The sequence below is a fragment of the Lathyrus oleraceus genome, chromosome 6, assembly GCF_024323335.1.
Source record: "Lathyrus oleraceus cultivar Zhongwan6 chromosome 6, CAAS_Psat_ZW6_1.0, whole genome shotgun sequence".
Taxonomy (NCBI): Eukaryota; Viridiplantae; Streptophyta; class Magnoliopsida; order Fabales; family Fabaceae; genus Lathyrus; species Lathyrus oleraceus.
Window position 1 is genome coordinate 362,429,713 of NC_066584.1, and position 18,943 is coordinate 362,448,655.

Sequence of the window (18,943 nt, forward strand, 5' to 3'; positions counted from 1 at the left end):
CTCTATTTACTTTCCTTGATTATTTTCGTAAAAAAATGAAACAAAAATTAAATAAAACGAATAAAAATTGAATGTATAAGTGTGTGAAAAAATAAAATGAATGCACTAAAATAATCTACACGAAATAAAGTTTATTAAAACAGACAGTCGCGAATCAAGTTTTGCAGTTAAAAATACTCTAATGAAAAGACTCACACTAATTAAAATGGGAGAATACGTAGATGCGAAAAATTAAATGAGCATGCCAAACTGACATACACAAAATGTAGATCAATAAAACAGGCAGTTGCAGACTCGATCTTGAAATTTTTCGTCTGCTAATTTTACGTGCGATTAAAAATTGCTTCAACCGGTCTGTCTTCAAAACCAAAATTTTATTCTGGTTGACTTTTAAGGAATTATTCCTAAAGAAATGCATGTCATGATATGCAAATGATGCAATTATCCTATGAATTAATTAATTTATCGAGTTATGGAAAAAATTAGGGTATGACACCTGTTACCCAAACACCCTAGAGCTAACCTTTGTGATAGGAAGGTAGAAAAAATATAGAGCTATCTGGTTGTAAGGAGCCTTCCACACGAGAAGCTCATTTTACATTAGTATACAAGGAGGATGTCATGCTACCATTCGATATCGACACACCAACATGGCGATATTCTCACATCAGTAATAAGGGTAATGATGAGGGGCTCAGATGCAACACCGACCTAGTGGGTGAAACGAGGGATACCATCCACATCCGAGAATTCACCACTAAACAAATGGCGAATAGAAGATATAATTCCGGGGTAATACGAAGAGAAATTTCGAAATGCGATTTAGTACTACGACATGCCGTGGTATCCGTCCAATAGGGAAAATTATAGCCTAACTAGGAGGGGTTATATCTTGCCTATTAGAAGATGCCTAAGGGGATTCTATGCTTGGTGAGTTGGATGGATGACTCATTCTAAGAACAGGGAATTAAACTAACCTAAGGTAATATTATAGTTAATTGGCAAAAGACAAACCACTCATGTAAGAAAGTTCTTGTAATGGATGATGGTATTTGCAAAAAATTATTATATTTACCTTACTAGATCATATTGATGGACTTCAATAGGAAAATCTTTGCTGCCCTCTGAGGAATCATATTGCTGGACTTCCACATAAAGATCCTTGCTACCCTACGGGATATTTATATTGTTAGATTTCTACACGAAAATCCTTGTCGTCCTACGTGGTAATAATATTGTTAGAGTTCCACAAGAAGATCCTTGTCACCTTATGGGGTGATCATATTGTTGGGATTCCAAAGGAATATCCTTGATTTTCTACGAGTACGCATGACAACATAACCCGTACCCGTGGGTACCCACCTGAACCCGCCCCGAAGTTGACGGAGAAAACTCACTTTGACTGGGTTTGGGTTCGGGTTTGGGTTTTCCCCGATTATAAAATATGGGGACGGGCCGGGTAATGGAGACACTAGTACTCACCCTGAACCCGTACTATTTATTTCATTATGTACATTATTATTTATTTTTGATAATTAAGAATATTAAATATATGGTCAATGTTTTGATATTTTAATTTTAATTTTTTATTTAAAATATTTGAAATGTATGTATGAAATTTTTTAGATTGTTTTATTTTATTATTTGTAATGTAGTTTTATTTTGGAATAAATAAATATTTTCTATTAAAAAATTGATTTCTAAATGAATGGTGGCGGGGCGAGGATACCCGAACCCAACCTGAACCCGTTTGGGTCGGGGATTAGATTTTGATTCTCCATCCCCGTTTGGGTTTGGGACGGGGAACGAGGATTGTATGGGGGTTCGGGTTTGGGTTTAGGGGATGTAAAAATTGTCCCGGACCTGCCTCGTTGACATGCCTACCTACGAGGTGATTATATTGCTGGCTTCCACATGAAGATCCTTGCCGCCCTATGAGGTAATCATATTGGACTTCCACAGGAAGATCCTTTTTGTCCTAGGGGATAATCTTATTGTTGTACTTTCACAAGAAAATCCATTATGTCCTACGGGTAACCATGTTGTTAAGCTCTCTCAAAAAGATCCTCGACGCTCAAACCGACATATACGAATCGTCGAGGCGTAACACATAGCAAAAGGTTCTTAAAAGAGAGAAGTTTAGGATTCCCACAAGGAACATAACTCTTTAAAAAACAAAAATTAGAACCACCTCATGAATACACATGGGAAACCGCACCCAACATAGTACCTTCAGATGGACTCAACATTGTCTTGTCATGAAGACTCAATACAGTCTCACCTGAGGGACACAACATAGTTTCGCTTGAGGAACTCAACATAGTCTCTTTAGAGTTACTCCACATTGTCTCGTCGGGAAGACTCAATATAGTCTTGTCTGAGAGACTCAACATAGACTCTCCCGAGGGACTCAATATAGCCTCGTCAGATGGACTCAACATTGTCTTGTCCGGAAGACTCAATATAATCTCTCCTGAGGGACTCAATATAGTCTTGTATGGGGTAATTAATATAGTCTCGTTAGAGGGACCCAACATTGTCTCGTCAAAGGAATTCTACATTGTCTCGTCGGGAAGATTTAATATAGTCTCTCTCGAGAGATTCAACATATATGATCTCATTAGGGAGACTTAATATAGTCTCTCCAAAATATGATCTCATTAGGGAGATTCAATATAGCAAAGCATATGTAAGGCACATAGTTCGAGAGTTGTTAACAAATAGGTTAGTAAATTTCACCAGAGTTGTTAATGTTAAGTTTGTTTCTTCAAAGTACTTTTGTACGTGTAAATTCTAGTCCTATTTACTATATCACAACAAACATAAAAGAGAGAACCTTCTTAATTTGACTAACCAATTTTCATACACTTGTGTCGATCCACCAAGCATAGAATTCTCTCGTTGTGAGAGCGACATAATTAGAAATATTAAAAAGACTAAATCAATGATATTAACAGTTGGAAAAGTAGTTCACATACACTTAAACCGGTACAAATATATTCAGCTGTATCATCAAGTTTAGTTAGCTTTATCTTATCCTCATTCACAACTAAAACATAATTAACATAATAAGGCTCTATTTCTTCTTTGGCTTCTTCTGGAATTTTAGAGAGTTTCCTTGTCAGCTTATTCAACCATTAACATTCTATCCAACCATTTACAACCTAATTAAGCTTCATAAAACGGTTTATAGCACAAAACTCCCAAAGCAGGTTAGTAAAAATTGACAAAAACAATTAGCAATGATCAAAGAATACACACATCCAAATGGAAAGAAGGAACCGACAGACTAGGTTCACAACATAGCAGTAGTATATCTCAATACGAATATCTTGAAATGTGTTGTAAGTTACATTATCATTTGAGTAGTGCACGACGAACTAACAAATAAAATATATAGATGAGATGCTGAAGTATTAAACTTTTCTATAACACAAATTTAGTAAAAAGAAATATATAAACTACACACACAAATTCTTACAGAAATCCAAGACGTGGCAATCTTCATCTAGCCGAACACCCTTATTTATTTTTTATCATAGTAGTAATAATATCTAGCGGGACAATTTTTGTTTAATTTCAAGCAACTTCAGTATGACATGTTTTGTGAGCATTCTCTGAGTAGGAAATTCTTCGGAACACGCAACTCCAATTTTAGTAAACATCACTAGACACTCTTTTATGTTATTTTCTACAATCCATGTCTGATCTTCAACAGTTGGCATAACCATACTTGAATCTACAATGTCAAGAATTTCTTCAGGAATTTTCATCTTACACAATTTGTGTAGATTAAGATTCTCATAAAACATATTATCCGTTGGTCTCTTTCCGGTAAGCATTTCCAACAACAGAATCCCATAGCTGTAGATATCTCCCTCTGGTGTTACCGGACCACCAGCTCCATACTCTTTTCAAACCACAAAAAAAACTTTAGAAAAACAATATTTTATATAACAAATATACGAATGATATATAGTAACAAGGGATAAAAAAGAACTTTACCAGGAGGAAGATATCCTATAGTTCCTTTAATTGTTGAGGACTCAACTTGATCTTTACTTGAATGTCTTGTTGATCCATGAATGAGCCTAGCTAAGCCAAAGTCTCCCAAGTGAGCTACCATATCTTCATCAAGAAGAACATTGCTTGGTTTAATATCACAGTGAACTACAACTTGGTCTTCATCATGGTGAAGATAATCCAAAGCATGAGCTACATCAAGAGCAATGTCTACCCTTTTTGAGAGGATGAGACTATGATTTTCATTTTCAGACCCTTCATTATTATGCAACACATTTTCAAGACTCCCTTCGGGCATGAACTCAAAAACAATAGCCTTGAAATCTTCACCCTTGTAATCAACACTTGAACAACAAGTTAGGATCTTCACAAGATTCCGGTGTTTCATCTTTCCTAAAGCATTGCATTCTGCCACAAAACTCTTTGCTGCACCACGCGTTTCAAGGTTCAACACTTTTACAGCAATAGGTCCTTCAAAGTTAAGAAGCGATCCTCTGTAAACCGAACCAAAGCTTCCCTGTCCTACCAAATTGGATAAAGAAAATCCATTGGTTGCTTCATGTAGATCTCCATAAGTCACACTAAATGACCTATTTTGTAGAGATGGTGAAGAAGGTAATTTTTTGGACTTTCTCGTTAGAAAATGGACAGTTATAAAAGCTAGGAAAGAGATCAAAACACCCCCAATTACACTGATGATGATAAGTTTCTTTTTGAGAGACATCTTAGGTTTCTTGGAGGAAGCCTTAATGCATTTTGGAAGCTTCAATTGAGGTATCCCTCCACAAAGGTTCTTGTTTCCAATTAATGAAATTGCTGTGACATTGCTAAAGACACCTTTGGTGGGAACCTCGCCATAGAAGTTATTGAAAGATAGGTCCAAAGTATTTAGAAGTGTGAAATTTTCTAGTTCAAAGGGAATTGTGCTTGAGAAATTGTTATTAGACATATCTAGGACTTTTAAAGAACTTAAAGATCTCAAAAAGGAAGTCACATCTCCATGAAAAAAGTTTTCCCACAACCTAAGCTCTGTTAAAGTAACACAAGCACCAAGTTGATTGGGGATTTCACCAGACAAGTTGTTTTGAAATAAATACAACATAGAAATATGCTTCAACTTACCAAATTCTAATGGAATGAGACCGGTGAGGGAGTTGTTAGACAAGTCAAGGTTTACTAAATTTGTTAGATAGACAAATGTTTGATTTGGTATATCACCACTCAATTTGTTATCAGAAATACTTAATGTCTCCAACTGGGTGCAATGTTTGAGGGTAACTGGAAGTCTTCCTTTCAGTTTATTGCTAGACAAATATAATTCAGACAATATAGTAAGATTGCCAATACTAGTAAAGATATTACCAGATATTTTATTGTTTTCCAAGTCTAATAATACAAGATTCTTAAGTTTTCCAACTGAATTTGGAATTGTTCCCTCAAGAAAATTGTTTCCGATGCTTAAGTAAGTTAAACCGACTAGTTGTCCTATTCTCTCAGGTATCACTCCATAAATTTGGTTATACCTCACATCAAACCCAATCAGATGGATGGATAAGTTTCCTATATGATCTGACAATTTGCCACCAAATCTGTTTTTGAAAATTTCAAGCTTTGACAATTTAGTACAATTGGTTAAGGAAGCAAGGAAGTCCAAGTCCTGAGCTCCTCCACTCCCAAAATTATTAGCACTAATGCGAAACTTCTCAAGTTTGTTCAATCTACCTAAAGTAAGAGGTATTGGCCCATTCAAAAGATTCCATGATATTTCAAAATGTCGCAATTCAGTGAGGTTGGATATTGAAACTGGTAAAGTTCCGCTAATTTGGTTCCCTCCTACTAAGAAATCTTTAATATTGGGAAAAACAATATCTATATTTGATGGAAGACTGCCCAATAACTTGTTTCCTCCAAGACTGAAAAATTCAATATTTGATAGATTGTAAAGTGAGGGAGGAATTTCACCAGACAAATTATTTAAAGCTAGATAAAGCATTTTCAAACTTGACAATTTACCCAAAGAATAAGGGATACTTCCTTCCAAGTAATTATCTATAAGAGATATTTCTACTAGTGAGGATATATTTCCTAGAGAAGATGGAATAGTACCGGTTAGTTTATTTGACTGGAGACTCAATTCATTAAGTTGAATGATTGACCCAAACCGTGTCGGAATTCTTCCTGTGAGTTTATTATACTGCAAAACAATTACCTTGATATTAGTGCAGTTAGTGAGCTCCATCGGAATCTCTCCCCGAAGATTATTGTTGCTTAAGTCAAGACCTTGCAACCTTTTCAATCGACCAACTTGTTTTGGAATTTCACCATGCAAATCGATGTTGAAAAGTATGAGAAATCTAAGAAAGGTTAGATTTCCTAAGGATGGAGCAAGAGTGCCACCCCATGTTTGGTTCTCCAAATGCAAGACAGAGACTCTCTTGTGACGACGACCACATGTGACTCCCTGCCATTCACAGAAATGCAAAGAATGATTCCATGATGGTAGAGAATTAGGCACCCCATTTGTAAGTTTTTCCTTCAAGGAAAGTAAAGCTAACTTATCAGTGTTTGAACTCAAAGAAACAGCAATCGATACTAATGTCATGCTATAAACCAACATCATACATGTCCTCATATTGCTACTTGAGAATCTGTTTGAGATATGCTTAGTATATAAAGAGAAAACCATGTCATACTATTCTGCTTTACTTGTCTTAAAAGAGTAAATACTATTTTTTAGTGTAAATAAATTTCAAAGTATATTTTGATAAAACACGCCGGTAATTATTACTTAATGATATTTTATTCTAAAAGTGCCTACTAAAAATCAGATTTCACACACTCCTTTGCAGAGAGCATACAGTAATAGTAACAACAAAGCTTCTGTTCTGTTGAAAAAGACGTGTTGAATCAAAAAGAAGGAAAACAAAGACTTGATTGCACATCAACAACTCCTTTGACAAATGAAATCACGTGAAAATCTTAGTCTATGAGTCCTATCCTATAATAAAATATGTCATCCTAATTAAATGTTTATTCAACCAATTCATTGCAGTGTCCAAATTTTCAATCAACCATACACTAATTAAATTTTTTTGAAATGAGATACGTGATTGATCAATGTCTTAAGTTTATACCAAAACAATCAAATTGTATCAACATACTATTACTAACTAAAAAGTAACAAATTCTTAAATGAGTCATCACATTTATTTATTTGTGAGATAAAGGGATAGAAAACATACTACTGTGATGATAAGAACAGTGTGTTGAAGATAATCGATCTTCACTTTATTGTTGTTGGATTGATTTTCCATAACTTTAATGAGTGGAGTTAACTTTATTGGAAGTGTATATACTCTTTAGTTAGTCAAGTCAATAAGAAGAGAAAGGAGAGAAAGGTAAGAAAAATGGTAGATAGTGAAATGATATTCTAATTGTTTCTTAAAAAGATAAAATGATAGTGCTATAAAACAAACTTTTGTATTCTCCTATACAAATCAGACGACTTTTATATAAAGAGAAATATATTTATGCACTAAGTTAGTGCAAGGAAACCAAGTGAAGTCCTGAAGGCTCATTCCACGAAGGGCAGAGAGCATAAATATATATATATATATATATATATATATATATATATATATATATATATATTATATATATATATATATATATATATATATATATATATTATATATATATATATATATATATATATATATTATATATATATATATATATATATAAAATAATAAAGTGTTTTTACCGCTTCTTAATTAAGATTTTCTTTCTTGTTTCTGTGTTTTTGTTTTTAGTTTTATTTTGTTTTTAAAGATGGATATTTTTACAGTATTGTGTTTCAGTTATAAAGGTATTTAACATTGAATGTTGAAGAACAGAGAAAAAGAGCATAAAAGAGCCAGAAAGCATAAGAGATGACATTTGACTCGTAATGAAGATTACAAAATGCGAATATGTGATGACTAGGAATGACGGTTGTAATGAAATCAGAAGATGTACACCCTCTAACATTCTAAAGAGATGATAGTCAGTTTGTCATCAGCCTTGACGACCGTCATCTCCCTAGATTTTAGATTTTGTTTCTTCTTTTTTCTGTTTACGGTTATGATTCGGTTGGCTTTCCTGCAGTTTTGTTTGATCATTAAGAAACTTTACTGTTATTTAGTGCCAAAATATGCCAATAAATAGACGGTTACAACTTAACTGCCATCGATGAATTATTCTATTTGAGAATGATGCTCACTGTAGTTAAAAGTCAAATAACTTACGAGGACACACGTAAGGTTGGAGGAACACAATATTTTAGCTTTAGAGATGCATGCTTTGGAATGGGGTTTCTTGAGGATGACAAAGAATTTATTTTTGCCATCAAGGAAGCAAGTGAATGGGGTTCAGGATAATTTTTTAGGAAGCTATTTGTCATTATGTTGTTGTCTGATACAGTAAATAGACCAAGTCATATATGGAATAATACTTAAACATGACTGTCAGATGGTATATTGCATGAACAACGACTTTTGTCTTGCAATTCAGGTACATATTCACATAACTCTTTAGTATTGATTATTGTATTTATTTTATGTATCATATAAGATGTATTTATGATGAAGCATAACATTATGTGATCTTACTGTAGATTTAGTTTGAATGACGAAGAACAACAAAATTTGACTTTAGTTGAAATTGAAAAGATTTTGCAAGCTAATCGTCGTACTTTGAAGGATTTCCGTCCTATTCCATATCCAATTATTTATTAATAATAAAAGGCTTTTCCTTTATTATGTTTGTCTTATAAAGTCCCTAGAATAGATAGCCCGTTTAATATATCAAGTGTGACTTAATCATGAGATCACATTAAACATAAGGACACTATTCTTAAAGTATCCATAGTCGAGCTTTATTGTGAAGTGGGATAACATTAAAGCATTAAGACTATTATGTATATAGACTGATGATCACATCTCATGGATCATGGATAAGGAGTTATCAAGTCTTAAACATAGGTATGAATATTAAGAGTAATATTTATACTGGATTGACCCGCTATGAGAATACTATATAGAATGTTATGCAAAGTGTCATAAGTTATTCTCATGGTAATAATGATGTATACCACCCTTCGACCTGAAACCACTATGGACCCTAGATGTAGAGTCGAGTGCCTTATTGCTGATCAAACATTGTCCGTAACTGGATGACCATAAAGACAGTTGATGGGTACTCCACGAAGCGTGCTAAGGGACATGAGTGACCTAGATGAAATTTGTTCATCCTGCGTAACAGGATAAATGTCTATGGGTCCAATATTGAACTGGACAAGGATGACACGGTCTATGCCTATATAGACATAAGAGCAAAAGGGTAATTGTACATATAAGTATTATCACAAAAGGATTTGTCAGATCATATGACATTTTCGTGTCTTGGGTAGCAGTGATGTGTTGCTAGATATCGCTCACTGTTTATTATGTTAAATACGTGATTTAATATAATTGTCAATGTCGCGAAAACCTACAGGGTCACAAAAAAAAACAGATTGATGAGAGATAAAGTAACTAAGGAATACCGTAATGTACGGTGCCCTTAAGTGAACTGTAGAACATCGTAAGGTACGGTGTACTTAAGTAGAATACGAAATATGGTAAGGTACCACGCGCTTAAGTGATTTTGGCATATTATAAGATATGGGCCACATACACTTGAGTTGACTTTTTTAGCTTGCAGCCCACACAAGTGTGTAGAAGCATTTGAGCAGTTGCAATTTTGTTTTTCTCTCTCTCTCTCTCACTCAAAGCCTTCATTCGTAGCAGCTAGCACTGGGATTGAAGGAATCCGTTCGTGTGGACTGAGTAGAGGCGTTGTCATCGTTCAACGTTCGTGATCGCTCCGTAGATCTGCATCAAATGTTACAATTGCCACAAGAGGTAACAATTCTATCACTAATCATGTCCATTTGTAAGGATCACTAAATGAGAAATTTTAAATTCCGCTGCGTTTTGGATCACACTTCTCCTTCATTTAGAAATAGAGAAAAGTTTAAATAACATTAGTTATTTCCTTGACAACAAGAAGTAATATCTAGTTCAATATACTTAAATAAATAAATTTGATTACATAAATTAATAAGTGTTGTAATATTTTCTTGAAAAATATTCTAAAACCAATGACTTATGAAATACTCCCCTAGTTTTAAATTATATCACATTTTTACTATATGATATAAGTTAAAAAAGTATAATTAATTTTATAAAAAAAAGAGTATTATAAAGTTATTTCTAAATTATACTTTATTTAAAAATTTAAAGAAGACAAAATAATATTTAGATTTTTGTGTTATTTACAACTTAAATAAATAATATTTTTCATTTTTATTACGAGCATAATTTTATTATAACACGGGCTTCAAATTATTCAAGACGCCAAATTATTAATTTAATTATTATGTGCAATAATTTAATTAATATAGGTGTTGGATGTGTGTGACCTTGTGGTGAGAGTGTGGAGAGTGATTAGAGATTGATAGAGGTAGGCTAGAATTCTTAGTCTATTTTTAATAATTAAATAATAGTATTTTAATTGAATTATTTAATTAAGATGGGAAAATTGAAGGTTTGGGGCTAAATGATGAATTATGAGAAATAGAAGGGAGGAAGGAGAGAGGATGTTAGTAAGTGAGAGGTGAGTTTGTAATTTCAACTAGATTAACCGTAATGATATAAATTAGGAATATAACCTAAGCTTAGGAAACAAAACTGGAAAAGGGAGAAAGAGGCTTGAGGCAAAGGGAGAACTTGGAACTTTGGGTGAGAGGAGAACATTCAAACCAGTTCAGATTCCGATTTCTAGCTAGGAATTGAGGTAAGGCGGAAAATTGATTCAATAACGTTAATATGCTTAAGGGGTAGAATGGATGAGTCCTTAACCTCCAATAGGTTTTGTATAATTATGCATGTTTTGTTGTGTTCGTATGTGAAACTAGAATTTGGTAATCAACAAGTGTTGTAATCTATTTTTCATTATGAAATTCGTGTACATGTCTGTGGGATAATTTATGTGTTGATGTGTTAATATATTTTCACCTTTGGTTAGTTTTGAAGTTTTTTGGAATCATGATAAAAGTGTTGAATAATTGATGATTATGCTTGCTAGTTGATAGATATAGGTTGAGTAATGTTAATATGTTGATTCTCTGTTGTTTTCTGATCGATTTGAGTACCTAGAATGGAAAATCATATTTCTGATGTGAATTCCATATCAGAAGCAAAATTATGCATTCTGCAGATCGACGGCGAGTGTCATGGCCATGATAGGTAACCCGTTATGAAGCTCAATATTAATTTTGAAGTCGATCATCACACAAGTGGCATGTTTGTGTTTTGATGTCCATGAAGGGTGACATACGCATGGAGGGTAACCTGTTATGAGCCTTAATTGGGTGTAAATACTTGTTTTGGTGATATTAAGTTGCAGATGTCGAAATGTTGAATTTTGTGGATTGTTTGGCCACAGTTAGGATCGGTTTGTGCTAATATAAGGGGAAGTAACAATTAAAAACATTTTAATTGAGAAATTGGTGATTGATGAGAATTTTGATGTTGTGTCAAGTATGAGTTATGAGTTGTGATGTTGCCATGATGTTTTGAGATGTTAATTATGATGTCAGTGATGTTGTATGTATGAGATAAGGATATGAATGAATGAATCATTGTGTGCTTGAGTTGCACCGAGTTATATTATGTTGTGCATATATGAATTGTTATGGTGTGGTAATCCAGAGAGGGGATTACTTAAGTTGTCAGTGCAGTGTCTTAGGATCAGAGAGAGGTCTTGACGCATTGATTTTGTTTTACATTGATGTATATGAGCATGAACCATTGAGGTGTGTCAAGAGACATGTTCACTAGTTCAGAGACGAGACTAGTGATTTGTCCCAATCTTATCGAGAGACTCGGAGCTCAGAGAGGGGGATCATGGTTTTAGAGAGGGGACTCAGTTCATGAGAGAATTATTTGTTGAGCTGGTACGACATGCAAATGCATCAAGTTGCATAGTTGAGTCACATTGCATAAATGAGGTGTATGCAGAATTATGATTGTGTATGGTGTTGTTTTGGGTGTGAGAATATTATTGTAAAGTGATGTGTTATGTTTGTGATTGCTTGTGTAGATGTTTGTAATTCTATCTTGCAGTTTATGTCATTTATATTATTGATTTGAATTCTCACCCCTTTTACTTCGATGTTATCAATCATGGACATCTTGCAGATAACCAAGATTAGGCAATGTAGTTGGTTGCGGAAGATTAGCTCGTTGAATTTTATTTCCACTTAGTTTTTATTATTTACCTTAGTAGGTTATGCTCTGATTATGTAACATCGGTGCATGGAACATTTGTTTTAATTATTATGGAAACTTTTGTTATGATCTTGAGGAGTCAGTGGTTTTATTTTATTTGGAGAACAAACACGTTGCTTCGAAAAGTATTTTTATAGTTATTTTCACTGTTATTTGAATAATTGTTTAAAGGTTTCGTTGAGGTATCACTTTAATTGTCGTATGATTCTTTTGTGTAAGTATCGGGGTTAGGGTGCTACAACTAACTCCAACTAAAGAAAAAACATATTGAAGGTTTTCAGACACTCTCAAAATGGTGCTAATAAGTACAACATATATAGGGCATGATAAAGAAGAAGGAAAGAAGTTTGTTTAACTTGTTTGGAGGCAACCCAACTTTTAACTTTAGATTTTCTTTTATGCAAATTATATTTCTCTAAAACAGATAAAAAGAATAGGTTTTGAGATTCTGCAAGACTTTTGTTAAAAAAGATCATTTACTCGTTAAGCGAAAACTTCACTGACATTTCATTTCTAAGTTTACACAGGTTTGCCCACTGAAATTTTATTGTCACTGAGCAAAAATTTCAGATCCGAGATACATATTTTTTATTCAAATCCCTAGTTTCACAAGATGAAAGCCTTAGGACATGCCACATTTTTCCAAAGGGAATGGATGTTGTAACTAAAGCTAGCCAAAATATGTGACATTTACTTTTTATTTACTTTAAATTTATTATATCAGCATGAACTTGATCAAGTTTTAAATACACGAGTACCGTTTGTTTAAAAAATGTGAAATTTTGAATTTTTTTGTCTTAAGCGTTTGTATGCATATTGTACAAATGATTTGAAAAATCCAAATCCAAATAAATCAAAGTTTATGATAAATACAAAATCAAGAATGAAGGCATGATAAAAAGTTTTATTCTTTCCAATGCTTCATTCATGATTAATAGTGTGAGTATCTTTAATTAATAGCATGATCATGAATTAGTTGCTTAATTAAAAAATTTGACTTTACTATTTGTTTAGTAAAAACATGTCAATGCAAGTAAAAAAAATAAATCTAAACCAAGTAATATGAGTGCATATATCATGTTTTATACAAATGAATGAAAATAAACATGCATAATAACTATGACAATTTTGCATCAATTTTACTATTACTTTATATATATATATATATATATATATATATATATATATATATATATATATATATATATATATTATATATATATATATATATATATATATATATATATAATGTCATGGATATGATTATGATATTATTTGATTTTGAGTAAAAACTACTTGACCTACAAAATCTACCTTGTGAGGTTGTGAATCCTTTGACAAACTCGTCTAAGCCTTAAAATGAAGAAAAAAAATGTTGTTTTCAAATGTTACAACCCTTAGTCAATTTAAAAGAAAAACAATATTCTTATCTTATGGATAGGAGGGCACTAACAAGTAAGGGTATTTCAAAATCAAAAGTTGAGAAGAAAAAGAAAAATGACATGTTTTGAAAAACAAATTCAAATAGTAGTGGTGTAATGAAAGAAAAACAAAATATTTTGAAATAAAATTATCCAAAAATCAAAATTCAAACATACAAAAGATAAAGCACCAAAAGAAAATAGTTATAAGAAAGTGGACGTAAAGAAAGAGAATTTTGAAAATAAGTAATTTATGTTATCTTATCTTTAGCCTTTTGAATCCAAAGAGAAACTAATATCTTTTTGTGAAGGTCAGCACATTACAACCTACAGAAAGACATTTAGGATCCATGACTGATTATGTATCATATGATGTTGATTAGATGGAATGCAAAATATTTCTATAGTTGATGCATGATCTTATAATCGAGGGAAACACTAACTCATTTGAGTGATACACGTGAGATAATAATATGAACAATTAATTGTTAATCTAAACATATTTTAAATCATACTTTGGTCAAGCCAATAATTTATCTTCATACTATAGTTATAAATGTTTATAATGTTGATTACGAACTTGCATTTGAAGAAAATCATGTCATATTTCAAAGTGATTTCAATAACTTTCTGATCATGTCTTGAGACCTTTCATGAATCCTGCATAATAAAATGTTTTGAATTATTGATATTGATTTTGTTTGAAGACAAACACTCATCTCTCCCGATCAATGGCAGAGTCAAGAAGAAATTTGCCACATGTCCTTGAGGGTGTTAAAAACCTACTTGAACTTGATAAGCCAACACCGCATAAAAGAAGTCAGCTCTAGCTATCTCCTAATCCACATTTCCATCTCCGCATTGAGCTAGACCTCTTGAAAAGTAGAGAAGAACTCTACGACCAGAGTTTCTCCATACAAAAAGAACGGTCTACACCATCTAAATTCCCAAGTCATCCTCCCCTAATCACAACTCCCAACCTCGTCTACATTATCTAATAACATTAGTTATTTTCTTGACAACAAGTACTAACTAGTTCATTATACTTAAATAAATAAGTTTGATTACATAAATTAATAAGTGTTGTAATATTTCTTTGAAAAATATTCTAAAACCAATGACCTATGAAATATTCCCCTAGTTTTAAATTATATCACATTTTTACTATATGATATAAGTTTTACAAAATATATAAATAATATTTAGATTTTTGTGTTATTTACAATTTAAATAAATAATATTTGTATATTTTTATTACGAGCATACTTTTATTAGAACATGGGCTTCAAATTACTCAAGACGTCAAATTATTCAAGAGGGCCCTGCTTGCTGCAGTGTTGAATATGATTGATTAAAAAAGAGTTTTGATTTCAACTTTCAAAACAAACTCATCTTGTCATGCGGTGCAGTGATTGAAAAACAACACTAACTTTCAATTGTACATAATCTTCATTTGAGAAACAAATGGGGGCCGGTGTGAAGAAAGAATTGAGGTGATTGGTTAATTTGAATTTTACAATAATTCACCATTGCAATCACATACTCAAAATTTGTTGTATCATTGTTAGTTTCATTTCTGAGTATTGTGCTTATTTTTTGAGAATTCTTTCCATACATCAGAAGACAGGTTCCTAACAATGACTCTCAATAGAAGAGCCATTATTTAACAAGGCTTTAATGAACATAAATTATAGAAACTACTACTGAAATGAATTTTCAAGAGAAGCAAGTGATGAATCTTCCTTGAGTTCAATAGCACCAACTAGAGAGGTTCTTGAGCCATTCAAAAACTGCTTATACCATTTTGCAGAGAGCTTTGGGTATCTTCTCAACTCTGGATCATTCCTATCAACAGAGTATAGTCCAAAGCCCGATTTATATCCATCCAACAACTCGAATGCATCCATGAAAGACCATACAAAATACCCCTTTACATTTGATCCATTTCTGAAGGGAAAAAAGACACAAATGATCAAACAATGTATAGTGTTTATTTCTGTTTTGAACATGGTTTTCATTTACCGCATATTTTTCAAAAGATAATAAAATGGAGTAGTAATCACATACCTCAACGAATCAAGCGTGCTACCAATGTATGCTTGCAAGTATTCCACCCTTGATATATCGTGGAGTGATGCATTGCTTGGTGCCCGTTGGCCTAAAAAGACAAGCATTATGAATGGAAAACACTTGAAAATCATCCTATGCAACAACATAGTGATAAAGTTATTTGGCTGTCTGTAAAGAAAAACCTTTGCGCTGAAATTCATTATTCAATATCAATCCAGATCCAAAGACGATTTCCTAAAAGAGACTCATTGCAATTGAATGAGGGGTAAACATACCATTTTCATGAATGAACATAGGTGGATTGCCATAAAGGGTCTTGAATGTTTCCAGCACTTCTTGTAAAGCCCACGGTGCCATAGGGTACTGAGTCAAGTCAAGCAAGATAGTTGTATAGCAAATTAATCTACTTATTGAACCAATTATTAATTAAGATGATAATCATAATTAGTTTTCAGCCGTTACCTCTGTGTCTCCAAGTATATCCTCTACCGCTGCAAAACCATGAAAAACAAGGGAATGATTCAGATGCCAAATGACGTTAGAGTTCAACAAGTTGAAAACATCAGAGTCATAACAAAAAAGATGGAGTGAATACAATTAGTACAGCAAGCTTATATGGCTTTAATCTTTAAAATCCACTGCGCTTAAACATAAGTACAACACATACCGAGTAGTCTTGCACCCGAGTCTGCATTGAAATCTCTTAGTGTTGTGTTCAGGGCATCAGAATTGTCTGTTACATTAAATTTGCTGTAGTGAATTATGCCAATAAAGTCATAGGAACCCTTAACTTGTTCAGATTCACGAACTGTGAATGCCGGTATTCTTGAGCCTGCATTTTCCTTCATCAAATTGGGATAGTCTCCGTGCAACAAGGGTTCCATAAACCTGTGATAAAATAGGCTTATAAGACTTAAATGTTTAAAGTTAGAATAGAAAATGGTACAACCAGTTTTAGTGTTAGTAACTCACCAACCAAACAAAAAAGTACGGATTCGTTCACATGCTGCCCTGTCTTTCTCTGTATTTGTCTGAGGAACTGTCCCAAATGTGTAGAGAGAGATACCAACAAATCCATGTTGTTGCTCCTGCAATGTAATTAGTCTCTATGGAATCATGAAAATTACTTGCCAACAAAGCTTCTGTAGGTCGGTAAATATTACAAAAGATTAGGTGATATACCCTGTACTTTCTTCTATACAATCTCACAGCAGAAGAATGAGCTAACAACATATGATGTGCAGCCAGGTACGGTTCAATTGTTGAGTTTCCCTTAGAGCTCGTTATAATACAAAATGGAGGAGAACATCGTTGAGGTGGGCTAATTCCCTGCTTTGACTTTGCTTTCGCAACTAACGTAAACATATATTGACACTCGAATTCTAAAATAAATTAACTTATACTTCTCACAACCTCAAAGTAAATAGCTTAGTAAGGGTTTGTCACGAGAAGGATTCTCATTATCCCATGTCCTTAGGGTATACTCACTCATGTTGAGATGAACAACAACTATGAACATGTTTAAGAAAATTGCATGAAAAATAAGTAAACGGAAAATAAATAAAGCAAATACAAATTTAAGGTGATGATGAAGGCAAGATTACAATATTAGAAGTGCATAAATTACAAAAGAATATTCAGAACTTAAGTTAAAACAAAGAAAAATAACAATTGTTTGGAGTAGTGATAGTGAAAGATGGTGGATCTTCCTAAGTCTCACCCTTATGTGTCTCCCCTTTTTGCGTGATGCCTAAGCTTCCATTTATACTAATCCAAGTCATAAGTTTCCCATTATTTGCACTAATTTTAAGTAAAATTGTCACTTATCACTAATCATAAGAGAAATGGAAGTTACAGATGCCAAAAGGTCACAAACTTAGCTAGGAAGTCAAGAATTCATAATTGTCTGGGGTGTTGATACGGGTCTTGTCAAGGAACACAGGTTGGCCGTGCCAGTCTCTAGATGCTTGTATAGAGGGGCTTCAAAGGGGCCAACATGGAACATGTTATGGGACACGACCATGCCGTGTTGGTCTCAGGAAATTTTTATCAAAAATGCGCCTTTTGTGCGATCTTTGGCCTTTTTCGTCATGATTCGTTCCATTGACCTCTTATTACCTCAAAACACAAAAGGGGAGCAAAAAGCATAAAATCAAAAAGGAATGATGAAAACACACATAAAATCGAAAGTAAAACAAGATAAAAATATGATACATTTACCCCCCCCCCCCCGTCAATATGTAAGGGACCACACGAAAAAATTAGGTATGTTCTAAGCATAATTTACTTTCACACTATTGTTCACTAGAAAATTACTTACATTGAAGGTTAGCCTCTCACCGACGCGCCGGAAGCTTGCTCCACTGCATCAAGACATCATCCTAAATTTTTAATTCCATAATGTAACAGTGTCGTTCATTGTGGAAATGGACTTTTAATTCTTACGAAATCCACGACCATATCTCTGATTCAAAAATCACTAACTACTACAACGAGCTTGCTCGAAGAAGAAGATGACAATCGATTTGATCACCAGAAACACAACAAATTTCTCAGCCTCAACATCTTTCTCTTTCTTCTCCGTTGATTCAATAGATGGAGGTTCATCCATTAAGAAAGAACCTTCACTGCGAAACTCACCAGTGGCTAATAAAAGGCAGAAGATGACAAATTTACCCCAGGGTTTCGAGATAACGAGACACTAGATGGAACTTCTCATGCGACACTTTCGCTGGTAGTAACCGCCACTATAGTGAATCGTTAAGTATTAGGAATCCTCATTGATGACAAAGCAATCTAATGTGCATTGAAATCTTTAAAAGATTAGGGTTACATGATCGAGATCTGAAGGCGTGAGTTTGTTAGCGTTCAATGATTCATCCACTCTTCCATGTGGAATGATCGAGGTGTCGGTCTCTTTCAGGGAAAGGTAAGACAAAAGGATAATGGGTGTGCATTTTCTCGTGATCCCCTATGATAACATATAAAACGATATCCTTAGGAGGTTATTCTTCGTAACATTGGACTTGGTGGCCTCCCCAATCCATTTGAAGGCGA

General features: G+C 33.5%; 2 protein-coding genes across 4 annotated transcripts in view; both read right to left on the reverse strand.

Moving 5' to 3' along the window:
• Nucleotides 1–3,314: 3,314 nt before the first annotated feature.
• LOC127092221 (probable LRR receptor-like serine/threonine-protein kinase At3g47570) lies at nucleotides 3,315–7,412 on the reverse strand. Of its 2 annotated transcripts, XM_051031067.1 has the most exons (3): nucleotides 7,266–7,412; nucleotides 4,006–6,484; nucleotides 3,315–3,910 (listed from the first exon to the last, which is right to left on the reverse strand). In XM_051031067.1, exons 1-3 carry the CDS (start codon nucleotides 7,335–7,337, stop codon nucleotides 3,555–3,557), a joined length of 2,907 nt encoding a protein of 968 aa, XP_050887024.1. In that variant the 5' UTR covers nucleotides 7,338–7,412; the 3' UTR covers nucleotides 3,315–3,554. The 2 variants fall into 2 exon arrangements, with proteins under 2 accessions (XP_050887024.1, XP_050887023.1); XM_051031066.1 differs by lacking the exon at nucleotides 7,266–7,412 and having other exon boundaries at nucleotides 4,006–6,868.
• A 7,881-nt stretch (nucleotides 7,413–15,293) lies between these two features.
• Nucleotides 15,294–18,943, reverse strand: part of LOC127092222 (hydroxyisourate hydrolase) — a 28,771-nt gene continuing 25,121 nt past the window's right edge. The window contains exons 7-13 of one of the 2 annotated variants that reach the window (XM_051031068.1): nucleotides 17,069–17,202; nucleotides 16,859–16,974; nucleotides 16,554–16,774; nucleotides 16,349–16,377; nucleotides 16,162–16,249; nucleotides 15,884–15,974; nucleotides 15,294–15,763 (exon numbers count right to left, since the gene is read on the reverse strand). In XM_051031068.1, the coding sequence (XP_050887025.1) occupies nucleotides 15,517–15,763; nucleotides 15,884–15,974; nucleotides 16,162–16,249; nucleotides 16,349–16,377; nucleotides 16,554–16,774; nucleotides 16,859–16,974; nucleotides 17,069–17,202 (926 nt within the window). In that variant the 3' untranslated portion in view covers nucleotides 15,294–15,516. The remainder of the gene's footprint in view (nucleotides 15,764–15,883; nucleotides 15,975–16,161; nucleotides 16,250–16,348; nucleotides 16,378–16,553; nucleotides 16,775–16,858; nucleotides 16,975–17,068; nucleotides 17,203–18,943) is intronic. The other variant, XM_051031070.1, reaches the window with a different exon arrangement.

Coding starts and splice junctions, on each gene's coding strand:
- LOC127092221 (XM_051031066.1), bottom strand. CDS start 6,709: ATGGTTTTCTCTTTATATACTAAGCATATCTCAAACAGATTCTCAAGT. Junction 3,911..4,005: donor TATAGGATATCTTCCTCCTG/GTAAAGTTCTTT, acceptor TGGTTTGAAAAG/AGTATGGAGCTGGTGGTCCG.